Source organism: Anguilla rostrata, chromosome 7 (assembly GCF_018555375.3).
Source record: "Anguilla rostrata isolate EN2019 chromosome 7, ASM1855537v3, whole genome shotgun sequence".
NCBI classification, from domain to species: domain Eukaryota; kingdom Metazoa; phylum Chordata; class Actinopteri; order Anguilliformes; family Anguillidae; genus Anguilla; species Anguilla rostrata.
The window spans coordinates 11864716-11883870 of NC_057939.1; the positions used below are offsets into that span (position 1 = coordinate 11864716).

The 19155-nt window shown below is 53.1% G+C and overlaps 2 protein-coding genes across 2 annotated transcripts in view; one reads left to right on the top strand and one right to left on the bottom strand.

The window, feature by feature from the left end:
* Positions 1-19155, bottom strand: part of cog5 (component of oligomeric golgi complex 5) — a 128470-nt gene that overhangs the window by 105264 nt on the left and 4051 nt on the right. The window contains exon 6 of the mRNA XM_064342813.1: positions 16006-16126. Within this exon, the coding sequence (XP_064198883.1) occupies positions 16006-16126 (121 nt within the window). The remainder of the gene's footprint in view (positions 1-16005; positions 16127-19155) is intronic.
* Positions 2677-7717, top strand: gpr22a (G protein-coupled receptor 22a). Its single transcript, XM_064342812.1, has 2 exons — positions 2677-3790; positions 5627-7717. The coding sequence occupies exon 2, from the start codon at positions 5631-5633 to the stop codon at positions 6927-6929; it is 1299 nt and encodes a 432-aa protein (XP_064198882.1). The 5' UTR covers positions 2677-3790; positions 5627-5630; the 3' UTR covers positions 6930-7717.

The following is a 19155-nucleotide window of genomic DNA, read 5'->3' on the forward strand; positions in this document are numbered from 1 at the left end:
CCGCTGCGGAGCGCGCTGGCCAGACCCGCGCCGGCCCCGGGGCCCTGATTACACTGCCAAATGAGGCAAATAAGAAGGAATGGCCGACGCCCGCTGCCCCTGTAATCCGACAGGGAAACGTAATTAAAACTATCAATCAGACGCTCTCTCCCTCCCTCCCTCTCTCTCTCTCTCTCTCTCTCTCTCCCCCTCTCTTTCTGTTTCCTGCATGAAAAAAACATCTCACTCAGTCCCACCCCCCTCCCTCAGTCAATCCCCCCCTTTTTTTTTCTCCTCCCACCACCACAGGGAAACATTTCTATTTTCGCCCCGCTCATTGCCATTAATATTTCACGCACACGTCCAATAGTAGTACCGCTGCTTTTCTCTTTTTTTGTGTGTGTGCGCGCGCGTGCGGCACTTCCTGCTGCTCTGTAATTGCGCCCGTGTCCTCATGCTGCGTCCGGGAGCGGGGGGGGTGGGGGGGCGGCTGGCGGGACCCTGCGTTGCCACGGCGTTAAAACCCCGCCAAGCGTGTCAGATCCCTCTGTGGAGAGATCACGGCTGGGACCAGCCCGGGGGGGCTGAACAAAGGAGCAGGCGCTGCGGGGAGGAAAGGGTTAAGCCCATTACAGGGGACCAATCAGGGCAGGAGAGAGCACTGCAAACCTCTGCAGTGAGAGAGAGAGAGAGAGAGAGAGAGAGCAAGAGAGAGGGAGAGCCAGTGAGTGAGAGAGAGCAAGAGAGAGAGAGAGCCAGTGAGAGAGAGAGCAAGAGAGAGAGAGAGAGAGCCAGTGAGTGAGAGAGAGCAGGAGAGAGAGAGAGAGAGCCAGTGAGCGAGAGTGGGGAGAGAGAGAGTGTGTAGAGAGAGAGAGAGAGAGAGAGAGAGAGAGAGAGAGCCAGTGAGCGAGAGGGGGAGAGAGAGAGCGTGTGACAGAGAGAGAGAGACAGAGAGGGGGACGCAGAAGCGAGAGGGAGAGTGTGAGAGAGGAGGAGCGCTAGAGCAGGACTGTCAGTTTCTTCCGTGGCGCTTTCTGCCGGACGCTGCGTTTTCGGATAGCTGGGGAGCGAGGGACTGCTGGAGAAGCGGCTGTCATACGCACTGAGAGGATATTCGGCTCAGCCAAGGAGCGCGAGAGACCCCGGCCCCCCCCACCCCCACCCCGTCCCCCCCACGTTCCTGGAGGCTGCTACAGCCAGGGGGGATGCCCAGGTAAAGCTGGATGCTGAGAGGCCAGAGACCGGGCTGCACTGGACAACTTGGAGCCCCCGAAACATCTCGCCTGAAAGGTAACAGCCCTCCCCCCCCCCCCCCCCACCGCCCCGCGCAGGCAGCAGGGAACCAGGAGCTCGCGCTCGCTCTGACGAGCTGTTTGGAGAGCGCTACGCGCCGCGAAAGCCAAACATCACGGCGCGCTGCTCAGCGAGCCGCGAGAACAGCAAACGCTCGGCGAGCGGCGGTAGCGCTAATTAAGCGCGCTGCACACAGGTGTGCCGCGTTCGCCCGCGCCGGTCGATGTGTCCGCCAAACCCGCTTCTGCTTGCGCTCGGCTACAAGTAGCCGATTTTCGTAGGTGTGCTAACTGTGCCGCTCGGTGCTCATTTATTTGCAGCTGCCGTCCGCTCCTGTTTCTGTCAGGAGAGAGCCGGGCAGAACGTGCCTCGATGTTTCAGAGAATGCTTCTCAGAGATTTGTCAGTGCGGTGTTACTGTAGCTGCTCTCGGCTGGACTCGACACTTTCGCTTATCGCCACGCATTAGTCACGCCAGATCAGTGTCAACAGACCACTGTCTGAGACACGGTTTCTTCGTCAGCCGTTAATCCAGACCACGTCGAAACTCATAAGAGAAGGCTGCGACCCCAAAGGGATGAAAGTTTTCCTTGAGTTAGGAATAAACAGACGAGCTGCAGCGACCGGTCAGAAAGAGAAGCGGTCCGATGTTGTGCGTAGACAGAGGCAGCGCGCGGTCCTTACTGCTGGAGTACGATAACCACCCTGCACTGAGCTCCAGCGAGGCGGCGGGGGAGGGAGGGCAGGGGTTGGAGAACAGTCTCCGTGCCAACGTGTTGCCTGGTGATAGCCTACCGCCCGCTCGGTGGTGAGTTTATCCGGGAAGTTCAGAAGCCTGGAGCTCCGCTGGCCGCGCAAAGCGGCATCAGGAAAGCAGGCTGTTCGCCAAACGGGCGCTCCAGCCGGGGGGGGACTGGGTTCCTGCCCTTTGACCTCACCTTTACCCCTTTAACCCCACCCACCCAAAACCCCCCTGTCCTAGTCCAGGGCACTCACCTCCTGGTTGGTCTGGGAAGTTCACGTTTGCTAGCGTTTCCCAGTGTCTGGGCTCGGGCCTAATTTCTCCTGAGCCACGCGCGAGGCGGGAGGGAGGGAGCGCGCCCCGCTCATTACAGGAAGCGGCAGCAGCCTGGTTTCAGAGAAACGGGCAGGATGTCGGAGCGCGCGCCGTCCTCGCCTCTCAGCCTCGCTCATTAGTCCTCGCCGCGCGCCCCTCTCCTCGCATGACAGGTAATTCTGCACAGCGTTCGCCTTCTGGGGCCGCGACCGCGCTTTCCCGGGTCCCAAAGCGACGGGGGTGTACAGCGTCCGGGGCAGCCGTCAGCTCCCCTCCAGACAGGTTGGCTTTAACTAACACCCCCCCCCCTTGTCTCTGCCCCCCCCCCCCCCGTGCTCTGCAGGACGTCGCGGTCTGCGGCCTGGCTCGCCTGCTCCCCCTGCGACCGGAGTGTGATTCACAGCGCCCCCTGCAGGCTGCAGGGCTAACGGACCCGCTTTTATCTCCACCTCATCGGGATGACCTTCCACTGAGACCTTTGCGCAGGCACACGCGCAGACCGGCTCTCCCCACGTCTCTGCCCGGCTGCAGGTCTCTGGCTCTGCTCTGCCGTGGAGCCAGAGCGGCGGATTGGGTCTGATTTACAGTTGAAGGCGGATTTGTACCCCCGCAGCGGGTGACGGACCCTTCTGAGACGGGGCAAGGTGACACAGCGAGAGCGAGAGGGGTCTTCCATTAGCGAGGGACCCTCGGAGGACCGGAGCGCGGACGCTCCCGTTCTCTCTCTCACTCGCTCGCTCGCTCGCTCGCTTGCCGAACCCGCGCCCTCACAAACGCAAATCGTTTCCATTTAAGCGCTCGCGGAAAACCCGCGACTCGGACCGCGCGGCAGCGTACGAGGGCACAACCCGTTTTCTTTTCCCCCGACGGACCCGAGACAGCGGAGATGTAAAAAAAAAAAAAAAAAAAGACAAAAAGAGAGGGGTGGTGTAAAGGACAAAAAAGAAAATAAAGACACGTGGATACTACAATGCGCGTTTTCCCAGAGTGCTCTGCACCTGCCAGTTCTACAGACCTTCGGTGGCCCGGTCGGCCGGGAGTACGGAGCGCTGGTAAGTGGGAGATGGCCCGGACAGTCTGCTCCTGATTCGCCTGTCCCTCCAGCAGCTCTCAGCAGCCAAAACAAAAGAGAGAGAGAGGGGGGGGGACGTCGGAGTTCGCGCTCTCCGCCCTACGTGGCAGCGTTCCAGACGCCGCCTCTCGACTAGCGGAGCGCGGCGCGGCGCGGGGGCCAGATAGCTGTCCCCGAGGCGGAGGGGAGGCGTTCGGAAGGGAGGTCGGCTGTGGGCGGAACACGAGAGGGCGTGCTTGCAGAGCGGAGAGCAGAGAGAGAGAGAGAGAGAGAGAGAGAGAGGGGGCACTGGGAGAATGCTGGGATCCGATGACGGTCTCTCCGGACCAGGCAGCCGCGGCTCGGCCCCACTGACAGGCTCCTGAGGCACAGGCGGCGCTCGGGGGAAGGGTAAGTCGCGCGGCCGGGCGCGGGGATTGGGAGGCAGGGGTGGGCGGGTTAGTTACGGTCCCAGTGCACCTCCTTCTCCTGTGTGACCTTCACTTGGCAACCTCTTCCTCTGCAGCTTTAATGCAGACCCTTTCATCTGCTGCACCTCTTCAGGCTTAATAAAATATGTGTATTCCACTGCACCCCTAGACTCTCTATCCACCAACTGCATGCCACCTTAGGTCTCTACTCATGCACCTCTCAACTCTCTAGTACCACCAAACTGCTACATAGACCCAGCCTTAATAGAGTATCTCTACTCCACTGCACCTCCTCAGACTTCATCTAGTACCACCAAACTGCTACATAGACCAGCCTTAATAGAGTATCTCTACTCCACTGCACTGCCTCAGACTTCATCTAGTAGCCTATATTCAATGTGCTGCACCTCCTCCAGCTTCATCAAGTTTCTCCCATCTGCTACACCTCCTACTCTACACATTATGTCCACACCTTCCTGCTCCATCTACTCCTCTGTACACCAAACCAAGCACCTGCCATCTGCTCAGCCTCTCCTTCTACGCTTTACCCAGCACCATCTCGCCTACATCCATTAGCTACCCAGCATCTCCTCATCTACACCCATTAGCTACCCACAGCACCCCTTCATCTACACCCATTAGCTACCCAGAATCTCCTCATCTACACCCATTATCTACCCAGATCTCCTCATCTACACCCATTATCTACCCAGAATCTCCTCATCTACACCCATTAGCTACCCAGAATCTCCTCATCTACACCCATTAGCTACCCAGAATCTCCTCATCTACACCCATTATCTACCCAAAATCTCCTCATCTACACCCATTATCTACCCAGAATCTCCTCATCTACACCCATTATCTACCCAGAATCTCCTCATCTACACCCAATAGCTACCCACAGCACCCCTTCATCTACAGTACACCTTAACCATCACCTCCCATCTTCCCAGCCTCTTCCTCTCCTTCTCTCCCCTGGATTAGACCTCCACTGCCTTCCCACCACAAAGCCCACATATCACAAGAGACCTCCCACACCTGAGAAAGTTCCATATGAACTCTGCAAAGAGCAGTCTGAAGCATTGTGTTACACAGTTTACCCAATATAATCCCTCAAATTGTGATTTTATTTATAGAAATAACCAGTGTGCATCATAACACAAGTGTGCTAAAAATAGAATAACATTTTCTTGCTTTTGATAAATATTTCAAACACGCCATCCCCATCCCGTTTCATTTGGCCGCAAAAAGTTTTCCAAAAACCGAAACAAACCCTCAGCTTTTCTACACTGAAAATGATCAAAGGCAGTTTGGCTGCAACAGACACACTCATGTAAAGGCAGAACAGCACCATATAGGCACAACTAACATTTTCCTTGATGGTACTCAGTCTTTCATGGCAGCTTAATGTTGTTGAAAGATTTCCACCTGCCCTGCGGTCAGAATGCAAAAAAAGGTGATCCCACGAGCGATACAAAGGGTGCCTTTATGCTCCTCCTCTCCGCAGCCCGTACGTCGCACGGACTGAAAGCTCAGCCTACGGAGAATTTCCAAAGTTGCTGAGTTTTAGAAATTCAAAAGCAAAAAAAAAAAAAAAAACCTAAGCAGTCCACTTTTAAAACTAGAACATCTTCTTCCGCACACTTGAAAATTCCCCGCAGAGAAAGGGTTCTATTAATTCCGCCCCCGTAAAAACAAACCAAGCGTTCCAGTTATAGCCTGGACCGCCTGAGATTCGCAAACGTGAGGAGGACAGGTACGCCTGCGACTTGCCAACCTGACCTCCCCTCCACCCGTCTTTTCCCCCCCGCAGGATAATGCATATCCCCCCCGGGCCTGCAGAAGAAGTCACCATGAGCAACGTCACCGTCCGTGACAACACCGAGTCCATCAGCCAGGCCATGGAGGCGGCGGCGCCGTACCCCGTCAGCTTCCAGGTGACCCTGACCGGCTTCCTGATGCTGGAGATCGTCCTGGGCCTGAGCAGCAACCTGACCGTGCTGGTGCTCTACTGCATGAAGTCCAACCTCATCAACTCCGTCAGCAACGTGGTCACCATGAACCTGCACGTGCTGGACGTCATCGTGTGCGTCTGCTGCATCCCGCTCACTATCGTCATCATCCTGCTCTCGCTGGAGGGCAACACCGTGCTGGTCTGCTGCTTCCACGAGGCCTGCGTCTCCTTCGCCAGCGTGGCCACGGCCGCCAACGTGCTGGCCATCACGCTGGACCGCTACGACATCTCCGTCAAGCCCGCCAACCGGGTGCTGACCATGGGGCGGGCCGTGGTGCTCCTGGGCGCCATCTGGGTGCTCTCCTTCTTCAGCTTCCTGGTGCCCTTCATGGAGGTGGGCTTCTTCAGCCAGGAGCGCTCGGACCAGAACGGGACGGCGGCGGCCGTGGTGGCCCACACCAACCAGTACTACACGGAGCTGGGCCTCTACTACCACCTGCTGGCCCAGATCCCCATCTTCTTCTTCACCGCCGTGGTCATGCTCATCACCTACTCCAAGATCCTGCAGGCGCTCAACATCCGCATCGGCACCCGCTTCCACGCCAGCCAGAAGAAGAAGGCCCGCAAGAAAAAGACCATCTCCATGACGACGCAGCAGGAGGCCACCGACGCCTCGCAGAGCAGCGGCGGGGGGAGGAACCCCATGCTGGGCATGCGCACGTCCGTCTCGGTCATCATCGCCCTGCGGCGGGCGGTCAAGCGGCACCGCGAGCGGCGCGAGAGGCAGAAGAGGGTCTTCCGCATGTCGCTGCTCATCATCTCCACCTTCCTGCTCTGCTGGACGCCCATCACCGTGCTCAACACGGTCATCCTGAGCGTGGGCCCCAGCGACCTCATGGTCAAGCTGCGGCTGGGCTTCCTGGTCATGGCCTACGGCACCACCATCTTCCACCCGCTGCTCTACGCCTTCACCAGGCAGAAGTTCCAGAAGGTTCTGAAGAGCAAAATGAAGAAGAGGGTGGTGTCCATCGTGGAGGCCGACCCCCTGCCCAACAACACGGTCATCCACAACTCCTGGATCGACCCCAAAAGGAACAAAAAGGTGACTTTCGAGGAGAGCGAACTGCGACAGAAATGTCTCTCCTCAGGAGACGTGGAGTAAAGAGACAGACTACTTTCTCAAAAAAAAAACTAAATATTTTAGAAAAATAAATAACAATGAAGATAAAGGACAAATAATTCACTTCAGGTACACAGAAGACACGTGATTAAGGGAACCACTTGTCCAAAGCAGTTTGTGTAAATATGAGTGTATCAAATGTACAGAGTTATCAGAGTGGGATAATTTATTACTATTTATTGTGAAAACAAAAACGATAGGTTTCATAGGATGGCACAAAATATGCTGTACATATTGCATGGCTTTTTGTAACAGTAACAATATACGTTGTGTATATACCTTAGACGTGTATATAATATATATGTACATAAAATAGACACCTAGGCACTACATATCTGTCCCTTTATAATAAATAGCCTAAAACAGGGAAATGCTCTGTGTCGGATCCACCAGCGTTTTCTCCCCCCCCGCTTTGGCCTGACCTCTCCCCGCTGCGGCGGGCCGACCGGCCCACGCGGCGCAGATTGATTGCACTGTCCCGTCGTCCTGGCGGCGTCTTGGCGGACTCGTGAATTAGAGCGCGAGGATCTCCTTGGGGCCTCGGGATCAGGAGTGTGTACTCTAGGGGGGGGGGGTAGCAATGACGCCCCCCCCTGCCAGGGACTCTCCGGTTAGGGCCCCTCTGCCGACGGTTGCTATGCCGCCGTAGCGCTGCGGAGCTGTGCAGCACCGCCGCTCCTATCTCGGCGGCTGACATTTGTAAAAACGCAGAGCCAGGAAGGCCTGCTTTATTTAAGCCTCACCCCGCCTCTCCAGCTGGCAGCGGAGGGGCCCGCATCATAGCTGTCGGCAGCGAGAGGCGGCTCTTGAAGAGGTCGACCCGGTCCTCGACACCGCAAAGTGGCCGCGGCATTCCAAGCGTCTGACCTTGCCGGCACGAAGCGGAGGGGTTGGGGGCGGAGGGGGGGGGGTGTTTTTAATTATCAAGTGCATGCAACGCCCAATAAAAGACCGAGTAATGACCCGCGCCGCCCCCCCCACCCCCCGCCGCCCCAGCCCTCTCAATATATCAATATCATCACAGCCCATCAGACGGTGGAAGGTCGTGCGTTTCTGAGAAAACCTGCGCAGTCACAGCCCTCGTACCCGCGCGGAATAACAATGAACGGCATCCGCTGAGGCCGTCTAGACTCGCGGGGGGGGGGGGCGAGGGGGTGGGACAGGGGACGGCCTATCAGGGCGTCTCTAATGTCACCCGCTGTCCCGTTCAGCAGGGGAACGCGCCGGCAGTGGCAGTGACTGCAGTCATATCTCAGCGACACGTCGCTGCTCGATTCGGCTTCTTTTATTTACTTTAATATACTTTCTTTTAATCTCCCCCATCCCTCACGCGAGCGGGGCAGCCCTCCCCTCACGGCCCCGCGGAAACACAGCCGTATGAATGTTTTATTCATAGAGAGACCGTTAAATATTCACAAGCCGTCCCTGCTTTCCTCTCACAATGAAAATATCCCCCCCCGCTTTCCATCAGTCTTCTCTTCCTGGAGGGGACAGGGTGAAGTTAACAGAGCTGTGAGTGGGAGTTGGGCAGGCCTCTGTGTCACCGTGGCGGGGGGGGTGTGGGGGGGGGGGGAGGCAGGCTTAACGCGGGCCTGAAATAAAATACACCAACGCCTGCCAGATCAAAAGAACGAGGAGCTACAGCACCACGGCGAGCTCTCAGCGCAGGTAGAAAGCACTCTTGAAGGAAACGCTAAAAGCTCTTCACCGCGTTAGCGCTAATACCATAAAACAGAAGCTAACCCTGGCTAACCAGTGGGCTGGCTGAGCTACACACCATTTCTGCCATTTTTGGGTTTGTGCTCATTCTACAAGGACACACAGCAAGTCGAACAGGAGCGCAAATGAGTTACTGAAAATGGCCATTCCATACACAACAGGACCGTAGCTAGTCTGCAAACTGGAGCTTAGAGTGATGGGGAGAAACACATACACCATAATACTTCATAAAGTGTTGCTCAGGCCAAAGACTGCCTTTCTATAACTAACACCTTACAGTGAAGACTTCTCACACTGACCACATACTTTCAGAGCCACGCATCAAGCAAATCTGATTCTGTGTGAGAACACATACTGAATTATTCCAATCTGACCATGAGATTCCAGAATAATCCAGGTATATATGCATTACATTGTTCTTTCTAACCTTCTTCCTTCCCATCAATATTCATGAAGGAATAAGTAATCTGCATAAAATACCGTTGATAATGACTTGATATGTATTATTTCTACCTGACAGTGTACTGTAAGTGAATGTGATTGCCTTTCCACAGAAAGAGCTAAAATTACTTTGGGGAAGAAATAAAAATGGGGTTGAAAATTTGAAAATTTGACTTTAGGAGCCCTAACATCCAGGAATGTGAAATAATTAAAACATCCAGGAATGTGAAATAATTAAAACGGCACGAGCTCAGCCCCTGTGTACTGTGAAGCACTGGGATGTGGGTAATATTATCGCTTGGCCCAAGCAGGTGCTCAGAAAGGGTCGGGCTGTGCAGGGAAGTGGGTGGGGGATGCTGATGTGTCCTGCTCCATGGCCACTGCTGCCAAAAGGCCCAAGGATAGAAACATGACTACAACTGAGGCTGGGCGGCGTGCCAGTCCAGGGCTGGCACAGGGACGGAATGGAGGGGGCCTCAGCACCGGCTGCCAACCCCACAGGCTGGTCCATCGCTGCCATCTCAAATAAACACCGATATGATGCCGCTCCAGTATGGCCGCAGATCTACGATGCCCCGGGCCCTGCTTCTGAGGGTTCCATTACCGTTAGAGGCTGAGTCTTACACAGGCCCTGCTCCATTACTACCACAGGCTGAGACTTACACAGTGTGTGTAACTGGCACAGTTCCAGTACCACCACAGGCTGAAGCCAATACAGGTAAGATTCCATTACCACCACAGGCTGAAGCTAATACAGGCAAGATTCCATTACCACCACAGGCTGAAGCGAATACAGGCAAGATTCCATTACCACCACAGGCTGAAGCGAATACAGGTAAGATTCCATTACCACCACAGGCTGAAGCTAATACGGGTAAGAGTCCATTACCACCACAGGCTGAAGGTAATTCAGGTAAGATTCCATTACCACCACAGGCTGAAGGTAATTCAGGTAAGATTCCATTACCACCACAGCTGAGGTCATATGCGAAGATCACATACCACCAAGGCTGAGGAATTCAGGTAGATTCCATTAACCTACAGGCTGAAGCATACAGGCAAGTCCATTACTACCACAGGCTGAAGCGATACAGCAAGTTCCATTACACCAAGGCTGAAGTGAATACAGTAAGATTCCATTACCACCACAGGTTGAAGCAAATACAGGTAAGATTCCATTACCACCACAGGCTGAAGCGAATACAGGTAAGATTCCATTACCACCACAGGCTGAAGCTAATACGGGTAAGAGTCCATTACCACCACAGGCTGAAGCTAATACGGGTAAGAGTCCATTACCACCACAGGCTGAAGGTAATTCAGGTAAGATTCCATTACCACCACAGGCTGAAGGTAATTCAGGTAAGATTCCATTACCGCCACAGGCTGAAGCTAATTCAGGTAAGATTCCATTACCACCACAGGCTGAAGCTAATACAGGCAAGATTCCAACAGACCGATGCTCATACCAGCACAATTCCATTACCAGCACAGGCTGGTGTTCACACAGGGTCTACACATAGGGCTGCTACAACACCGGTTCTTAGCTACCCTCAAACGATTCTCCCACAAGGCCGCACGGTCTCAGACCGAGGACATCAGCAGCGTACGCCGGCATCAGCGCTGGCCCCCGTTACCGCCATCCCGCGGAATAGAGAACGACGGGCAGATTGAATTACCGCCACGCCGCCGTACCTACGCCGTGATTCAATTACGGCCGGCAATCGAATTAAAACCAATTACAAATCAAACGCCATGCATTACTGCCACGGGAATGACACCGTGACGGTCACGGCCCCGGGGAGGAGGAGGAGGAGGAGGCGTGCGCACGCCACCCGCAGGCCGAGGGGAGGGAAGGAAGGTTCGGAACGAAGACGGGTCTCGAGTGAAAAGCCGCACGCCGAAAATCCTGCGCGTCTGTCGTGAGGAAACGGGCGAACGTCTACGCCGAACAACCCGCTGGGCTTAAAACGCTGCCGTGTTAATTCAGGGTTCCAACGAGGGGCGGGCAGCCTCCCCCCTGTCGGCTGGGGCTGGGGCGGAGGCAGCAGGTGGGCTAAAAGCTGTCTCCCTCACTCCGCAGGTGCACCGCAAACATGGGACAGAGAGATTAGAGAACTCCCCATGGGAAAATCCTGAGGGGGGGAAGTTGATTATCTCAGTGAAACAAAAGTTAGGCATTAAAGTGGAGCAGGCCAGGAGAGCCGCTGGCCTGTATAGCCATGGTCGATATTAGAAGCTTTTCGCTTAAAAAAATAAAAAAAAAACCATTCGGAGATGTCAACTCCACTTTTTATTTTCTTATTTCTCGCCTGCTCTCCTTTCATCCACACTCCCCTCTCCCTTTCTCCTCCTCTCTACCCAGTGTCCTCGTCTTCTCCTCTCATTCCTCTTCCATACACTCTACTTTTCTTTCATTACCTCTCACAAAATAGGATACGAAAAGAAAACACTGGCTTTTAAAAAATGGTCTGAAAGTGCCACGACTGACATTTTACCCGTAAAACCGAAGAGGTGCAATTTTCCAATCTGCAGTGGAAGCACAGGAAAGTTAATTCTAATTTGAGCAAACCCAGGTCAAACCCATCAACTCAGGAAAGCGATCAAGCAACCTTCATCTGAAACGGGAGGCTAACAGGCACGAAAGGGCGCAGCGCGGAGTTCTCTTCCAGGGAACGCGAGTCCTCGACATATGACCGCACTGGAGCCCTGCGCGGTGAAATGCGGCACCGCGCTGGCAGCTAGAGGAGCGGCTTCCTGTCCACAGCTCACGCCACACGCGGCCATCTGCACTTCATCACGTTTCATATCCCCGCGCGCCGCTCGTTAGCGCTGCTGCCGCAGCCGCCGCCGCCGCCGCCAACCCCTTTAAAACCCGCCAAACGGACGTGAGCGGGCAGTTACGGGCTGGCGGGTACTGCCCAACAGCACGGCCCCCCCCCCCGGGCCCTCTCCAAGCCCTCAGCTTTCAACCGTCTCCACAGCGTAAGATCGCACATCTGTGATTAGAATGTTCTGAACTGAACATTCTAACGCTGATGTAACAGCTACAGCTGGTAACTGAAAGCATGGAGTTCTAGAACACTGACTTAGAACTTTGAAAAACATTCCAAAAAAAAACAAACCTGCTCTTCAAAGGGTTAAGGGGCAAAGATGTGGGAGGAGCTAAGGGCTGCCACAGAAAGCCCCCTGTGACATTAAACATCATCAGTATTCACGGCCAGTCCTGAAGACAGAAGATGTGTCCAGTACCTCTGCATTTCTTCGAGGAAGTCCCAGTGACACCAAGGTAAGCAGCCTCAAAGCACCCCAAAATGAACGCATTAGAATTCAAGCAAACTCCTGCTCTCAACCAGCCCCAATTTCAAAGATAACACTGGCCTGCCCTGTTAACATAGCACTACATTATTTGCTCGCCATTATTTGCATACCCTAAGGAACCTGTGCATAAACAGCTTTTTTTCTACGTCTACAGCTGGATATATTTTAGAGCAGGCCAGGCTAGGCACCTTGGTCACGGTCACAACCTCCCAGGAACCTTTGACCTGGTGGGTACAAGCCTAGTTCCCAAAGAACAAAGCCACACTGCTGGCCAGTATGAACAGACTGCAGCAGGGAATATATGGCTCTCAGACAGCCCGTTCCCATTTTCCATCTCTCTAATCAAGGAGGCAGTGCCGTTATGGTCCCAACCTCTCCCTCTCTCTCCTCTCTCCCCTTCTCTCTTCTCCCCATCTCTCCTCATTCTCGCCTCCCATCTCCCTTCTCCCCCTCTGCCCCATCTCTCCTCTCCTCTCCTCTCTCTGGTCTGGCCTGCATAACCAGCAGGCTTTAAAAGATGAGAGTGAGGTAAATCACATTACCCTGCCTGTATGGTGTTTCTATTGTATTAGGCCCGTGCGCGCCGGTCTGTAATTTAGTGCAATTTCGCCATCACGGAGCGGAATAGAGGGGCCCGAATGCAGTGGCCTGCGCTTGACGAATCGTTGATCACGGTCAATTTCAGGACGCCCCTCTTAAAAGGAAACAGCCCCAGGGATCCCGGAGAGAAGGGGTGGGGGGGGGGGTGGGGAGAAGAAAAAAAAAACCTGGAGACGCAGGTACGAGATCACGAAATTTCAACAGGAGCGAGGGAAATGACACGCCCTGCCAGAAAGCAAAAAAAAAAAAAAAAGTCCAGTTCAGGCGAAAAAACGATTTTCGATTTTTAATTTAAAAAAAAAAAAAAAGAAGAGGTAACCAGGCGCTCATCAGGACTCCTTCCCAGTTGCCCTCTTACTGTACGTCTGAGGGCCGGGCTGCGTGACTCGCCGGCGGATGACTCACCGCTGGGCTCCCCGCTCCGGGACCGGCGGGCGCGGAGGACGTGCGGGCGAGCGGAGGACGTGCGGGCGAGCGCACGGCGCACATCAGCGGCGCTAATGCGGGCCCCGCGCGGAGACGCACGCTCCACCCGCCTCGTCCTGTCCGCACGCGCTTCACAGCGCCGCCGCCGCCCCGCCCGCTCTCCAATCACCTTCCGTACCCTCTCATTCCCGCCGGAACCCCCCCAGCCACCGCGGCCAAGAGCGTGCCCAAGAGCCCCGGTTATTACAAAGCACCTCCACCAGAAAACAGACCTCAAACACCCACCCCCTTCAGGTCTTAACAAACAGATGCAAACAGAACTAGAAAAATAAGGGCTTTAATAAATATATAATATTTTTTAAACGCGCATGGTGGAAAATTCGCAGGCGGGACCCGGGGGGGTGGGCTGTGAAAGGAGCGGAGGCGAATGGTGAGAAAACAGCCACTTTGCTCAAGCGGAGCACACCAATCCCACCGGCCGCGGGGCCCATCGGCGCTTCTGCAATATTCATGCAAACATGAATAATAAATGGGGTGCTGTATGGTGGCTGAATGAATGACATCATCATGGGAAACCGTTTCCCTCCTCCCCCTCCCCCCACCCCCCCATTTTGAAATTCAGGGATTTTTCAGTTCCTGTGTTGCAGGCAAAGCACAATGAAGCCAATCCATTCAGAGGGTTCGGTAAGTGCTCCTGTCATGAGGGCCATTCCAAATAATGAAGACCCCGCCTTACACCTGGTGGGCATAAAATATATTTGCATAATGGTATTTTTTATTTTACAAAACTAAAACTGGAATTCGGGCGCAGCACTTTCCACAGAAAAGAAATAGCTTCACGGCTAAATATTGCTCTTCTTCCATTCCACGCCACTCAGGGTGGTGCTATGCAGCGGCAGACATGTTTATGCAGTCTGGCATGGCTAAAGAATTTGGAGTGAGGAAGGCGGAGTCACATGGGCCCCGTCAATCATCAGCAGGCAACAGCGGCGGCAGCCCCTCCTGGATCAGGCCTGCGGTTCAGCACCAAAATACCACATCTGAATGCTACCCCCCCTGCCCCCCCTGCCCCCCCCACCCCCACGCTCTGACTACACGCGCACGTCCGACACGGCGCACACTAGCAAGCGGAATCATACTTCTTACCGGCAACCACAAATCAAGCCCTCGAGTGTCAGCTAACAGTATGAGAAGCCAGTGCAGTGCAGACCAAAATGGCTGCCAAAGGGGGAGACAAAGAGTGAGCGAGTGAGTTGACGGTCCTTTCGGCTGAATTAATCGAGTTTATTAAAAGTTCATTTTTGCTCCTACTTGAAAAAAAAAACGAAATAGAGGTAATCCGTGGTGAATATTTGCCGCCCTAGTTCTTTTGTCGTCACATTAAATTCAATTAAATAATGTCTGGTGAACACAATAGAGCCTTCCACTTGAAATTGCTCGACAGCAACAGTAACACAGGAACAAAGGTAGCTTTCAACAATTCATATTAAATGCACATTTGGTTAACAACAGATGCTTCCAGCCCTGAACTCACTCCAGCATCACTGACCTCAGATCAGTTACAAATACAGCCATCACTAAAACCACCCCTGCACACTGACCTCAGACACACTCAAGGCTCACTGTGATCTCTCTATTCATCTGCTACATGTAATCACCACACTGTCATCAAAAACAAAAGGAAAGTAACCAACTCCATGTTCAGCTCACAAATAAATACATTAATAAATAAATAACTGAATTTCATAGCAGCCTTCCTCTTCCAGAGGCCTACAAACCCACATAAACTTCCCAAGGTATTTTGCTGAAAATCAGGGTCAGCCATTTTGGCACATTTGGGTCGTACATTAGTCAATTTTCAAAAGCAGAGCCCATTGTGCATTTTAAAAATACCCCACAGCTAAACCAAGATGAATGCCTTCGGAGTAAAACACACTCACTCTGGCACACACACGTACAGGTGTGCACACTTGCGCGCGCACACACACACACATTCATGCGCAGGCACGCACACACACACACATTCATGCGCAGGCACGCACAGCTCACCGGTTAGCGGTAACTCTGCGCAGTGCATCCGAGCGCCATCAAGGTACAGCTACTGCGACTGAACAGACAAACAGAAAACGCGCGGGCCCAGGGGCCTGACCTCCACATCCTTCACCCCTGTGACCTTCACTGACCCTCGCCATCGATCCCAGTTACACATCACAGAAATGAGCCCCGTGCTAGACCCCCGACCCCGAAATCAATCGCACTTTCATTGAGCGCTGGAGAGGAAGGGCAGTCTTTAAAAGCAGCTTTGATTTCCCATCAGCCATCAGGTCACAGACAGCAAAAAAAAAAAAAAAAAAAACTGAAATACACAGATATATGGACGCTGATGTAATGTTAGGAAAAGGTAACAGAAGCCCACAATTTGTTCCAACAGGTAAAGTGCGAGAGCCATCAGATAGCACACCCCTGTACCCTCCCGAACACAGGCACGGGACCCTCCCCGCAGTGGGGGGGAACAGGACCAGGGGCGGAGGACAGGCAAATTCAGACTCACCCAGCTCGCTGAGACTCTGCGCCGCCTTGGTGACCTCACGGCTGCCCCCCTGCAGCTGGCCCTGCAGACGCTTGCTCAGGTACAGGATCCGGATGATCCTCCTCAGCAGGTCACACGCTACCTGTGTGTGTGTGTGTGTGTGTGTGTGAGAGAGTGTGTGAGTGTGTGTGTGTGTGTGTGTGTGTGTGAGAGAGACATAGAGAGAGACAGAAAGAGACAGAGGGGCAACACACAGTCATTACATCTCAGACATTTTTCCTCTTTAAGTCACAACAACTAAAAATGATAAGCACTGCATGACTAAAAAATGAGCATTAAAAATTAACTGCCACTCACTGGCAACCTAAAGAAAGAATGAGAGAGAGACAGGATAGGAAGGGGAAGACTTCAAGAACTTTTTTAGCTTTACTTTGACTTTTAAATCCCCTTATAGAACATCATGTTTCTATCCAAGGACACAGAGAAATGAAGTGCATACTTATACACTGAAAACATACAAAATCAGATCACAAGAAAACAAAAGTACAATAAGAAAAGGAACAATGTCAACACTTCACTCATGTTATTACCCATTCTTCTTCACACATTTCACACAAAACCCCATTTATTGTCAAATTTCTGCAAAACTCAAAGAGGCCACCATTTTCTTTTCAAAAAACAATCTAAAAGCTTTCAAAAAGAAATAAACATGGCTGTCAGCATGGGTACACAATCACAAAAACCCTTGCCACTCCAGCGTAGACTTTTCAGTCATAAAATTGGCAATTTTGGCCTGAAGAAAAATAAAAGTAGCAACAGAAATTTGCTTTAGTTTAGCGTCATTGACCCCTGAATACAAAAACTGTTTTGGATGAACACACACACACACACACACACACACATAACCTTGCAGTCCAACTCATTCAAACATGCATTGACAGTATGTAGAGAAAATGAGACTGTCCCTATGAACTGTTATTCACACAAAGTTCCCACTTCACTGTGAGTATACAGTCTACAAAGGGGTTGGAAAACTAGAGAAACAGGCCAGAAACTTCAGGGTTTAAGTTTTTATTCCCAGAAGAGGGCACTTAAATCAAGCACTCAACCTGAATTTCTCCAGTATGCACCCGTAAGTATAAATGGGTAATATGTAATTTATGAGTTATTTTAACCTACCCTGAATATCAGCCTGACATAAAAATCAAATAAAAACAATAAGGAGACCAACTGTGGACAAGAAGCAGCAAGCTGCGATGGCATTTAATAATGAAACGAAGAAAGAAAATAAACGAATGCAGAAACCGTGATGTCACCGCTGCGCATTGCAGCTGCAGCGCCGATGCGTTTTTAAAAAGCCCCTTCCAGCGCGCCACGAGCATTCTCATGCGCCACGCGGGCGAACCGGACCCGACCCGAGCGCTCAGAGAACAAACCCCCCACCTCGTTCGAAGAAAAACAAAGGACATTTCCCTTCCGAAAACACGTCTTTTCGACACTGTTACAAGTCCGCCGCTAAATAAATGTGAACCATTTTGTAGGAAACACTTCATTAAGCTCGGAATACTAACACTGCTTCCATTAGCAATTAAACGCAGAATGCTAATAGCGTTTCCATTAGCAGAGGGAATATAAATATTGGCTCTGGCGCTGGACGGGCACTGCTCGTTCAGCAAGGGGGGGGGGGGGGGTCTCTGAAGGGCACGGGAAAGGGCAGAAGTATTTTGGTTGGTGCTGAGAGGCTACATATGTGCGCCAGCGCGCTCTCTCCCCCCCCCCATGCCCGCGCGTGTCAAACTGACGGCTTTATCGGGGAGTGACAGAGTGCCCGCTATTGTGCGGGCGGGGGGCGGGGAGCGGCTCCCCGGGCTGGCGAACGCGGTGACTGATTAGCGAGGTTGGCTCACGCGCAGGCGGAATGACATCCAAACCCCGCAGAGCTGGGGGAACCTGTGTCAAGGGCACGCGGGGGGGGGGGGGCGGGGAAAGCGCAGTAAATAACAAGCTGGCTCCAACTGCGCACGTAAGCCCTAAAACCCATCTCTCCTGTCTCCACCCCCAGGACAGCCCTCCCCCCCCCCAGTCACCTAATCTAACACCATGTCACCGCCACTCTCCTCTCATTAATCCCTGACATACTGCAGCAAAACTGCCACAGCACCCTCACCTCTACCCCTGCTGACCCTCACAACCTCATCTCCACCCATGCTACACCCTCACACCCTGCATCTCCCCCCTTACCTCCACCCCTGTTACACCCTCATCTCTACCCCTGCTAGACCCTCACACCCTCAACTCCACCTATGTTACACCCTCACACCCACCTCTGTCACAGCACGCTACCTCATGCCCTCTGCCATTTCCCCCACACTCTCACCCCCTCTTCCACATCCCTGAGAGGCCCTCTCACCTTCGCACTGCAGATCAACCCGGGAAATCACTCATCCATCACACACGAGCCTCCATTCCTGAATCCAAACCAAAATGCCTGTCGGCCTTCAGAGCGCAGACCCAGTAGGTGAGAGTTCACCTGTGTTCATCAAATCCAGACATGAAATGGCCTCGGCACAGCGCGTCCCTACAAGGACACACAGCTGCGACCGACCCACGGCAGCCATTCCATCTCAGGGACGGAACACTGACTGTGCCTCTGTGTGGAGATTCTGTGTGCAGTAAGGTCCCCCGCAGCACCCAGGAAGGAGGAGACAGAGACAGTGGCTCTGAACAGCCGTGACACTTACAAACCCACATGTCTTTTAACATCTAATGATCTCCTCCTGACCTCAGAACACAATTCAGCCAGATTAAGAGGCGTGCAAATTTCCATTTGATTCAGGACCTGCCTTGACACCCTGGCAACAGGAGACCCCCCGAGACCCCACCCCCCCCCCCCCCCCCCGACATGAGGTAAGGTTTCTCACTGGGCCAAGAGACTCAAAGGGGTGGGGCGAGAAATGAAACTCGCTACACGCGAGTCACCAGATTGCTTTCTATTGATCTTTCTAAATGGACCATATTGACAGTGGTTCGTGCTTAAGCAATGATGTCACAGTAGGCGCAGGTAGAGACTACCCTCAAAAGACGGTTCGCTTGAGTCCCTGGACTACAGCTGTACCCTGTCCAAGTAGTAATTCATGATTATCAGTAGAAAGGACCAGTAAATTACACAAA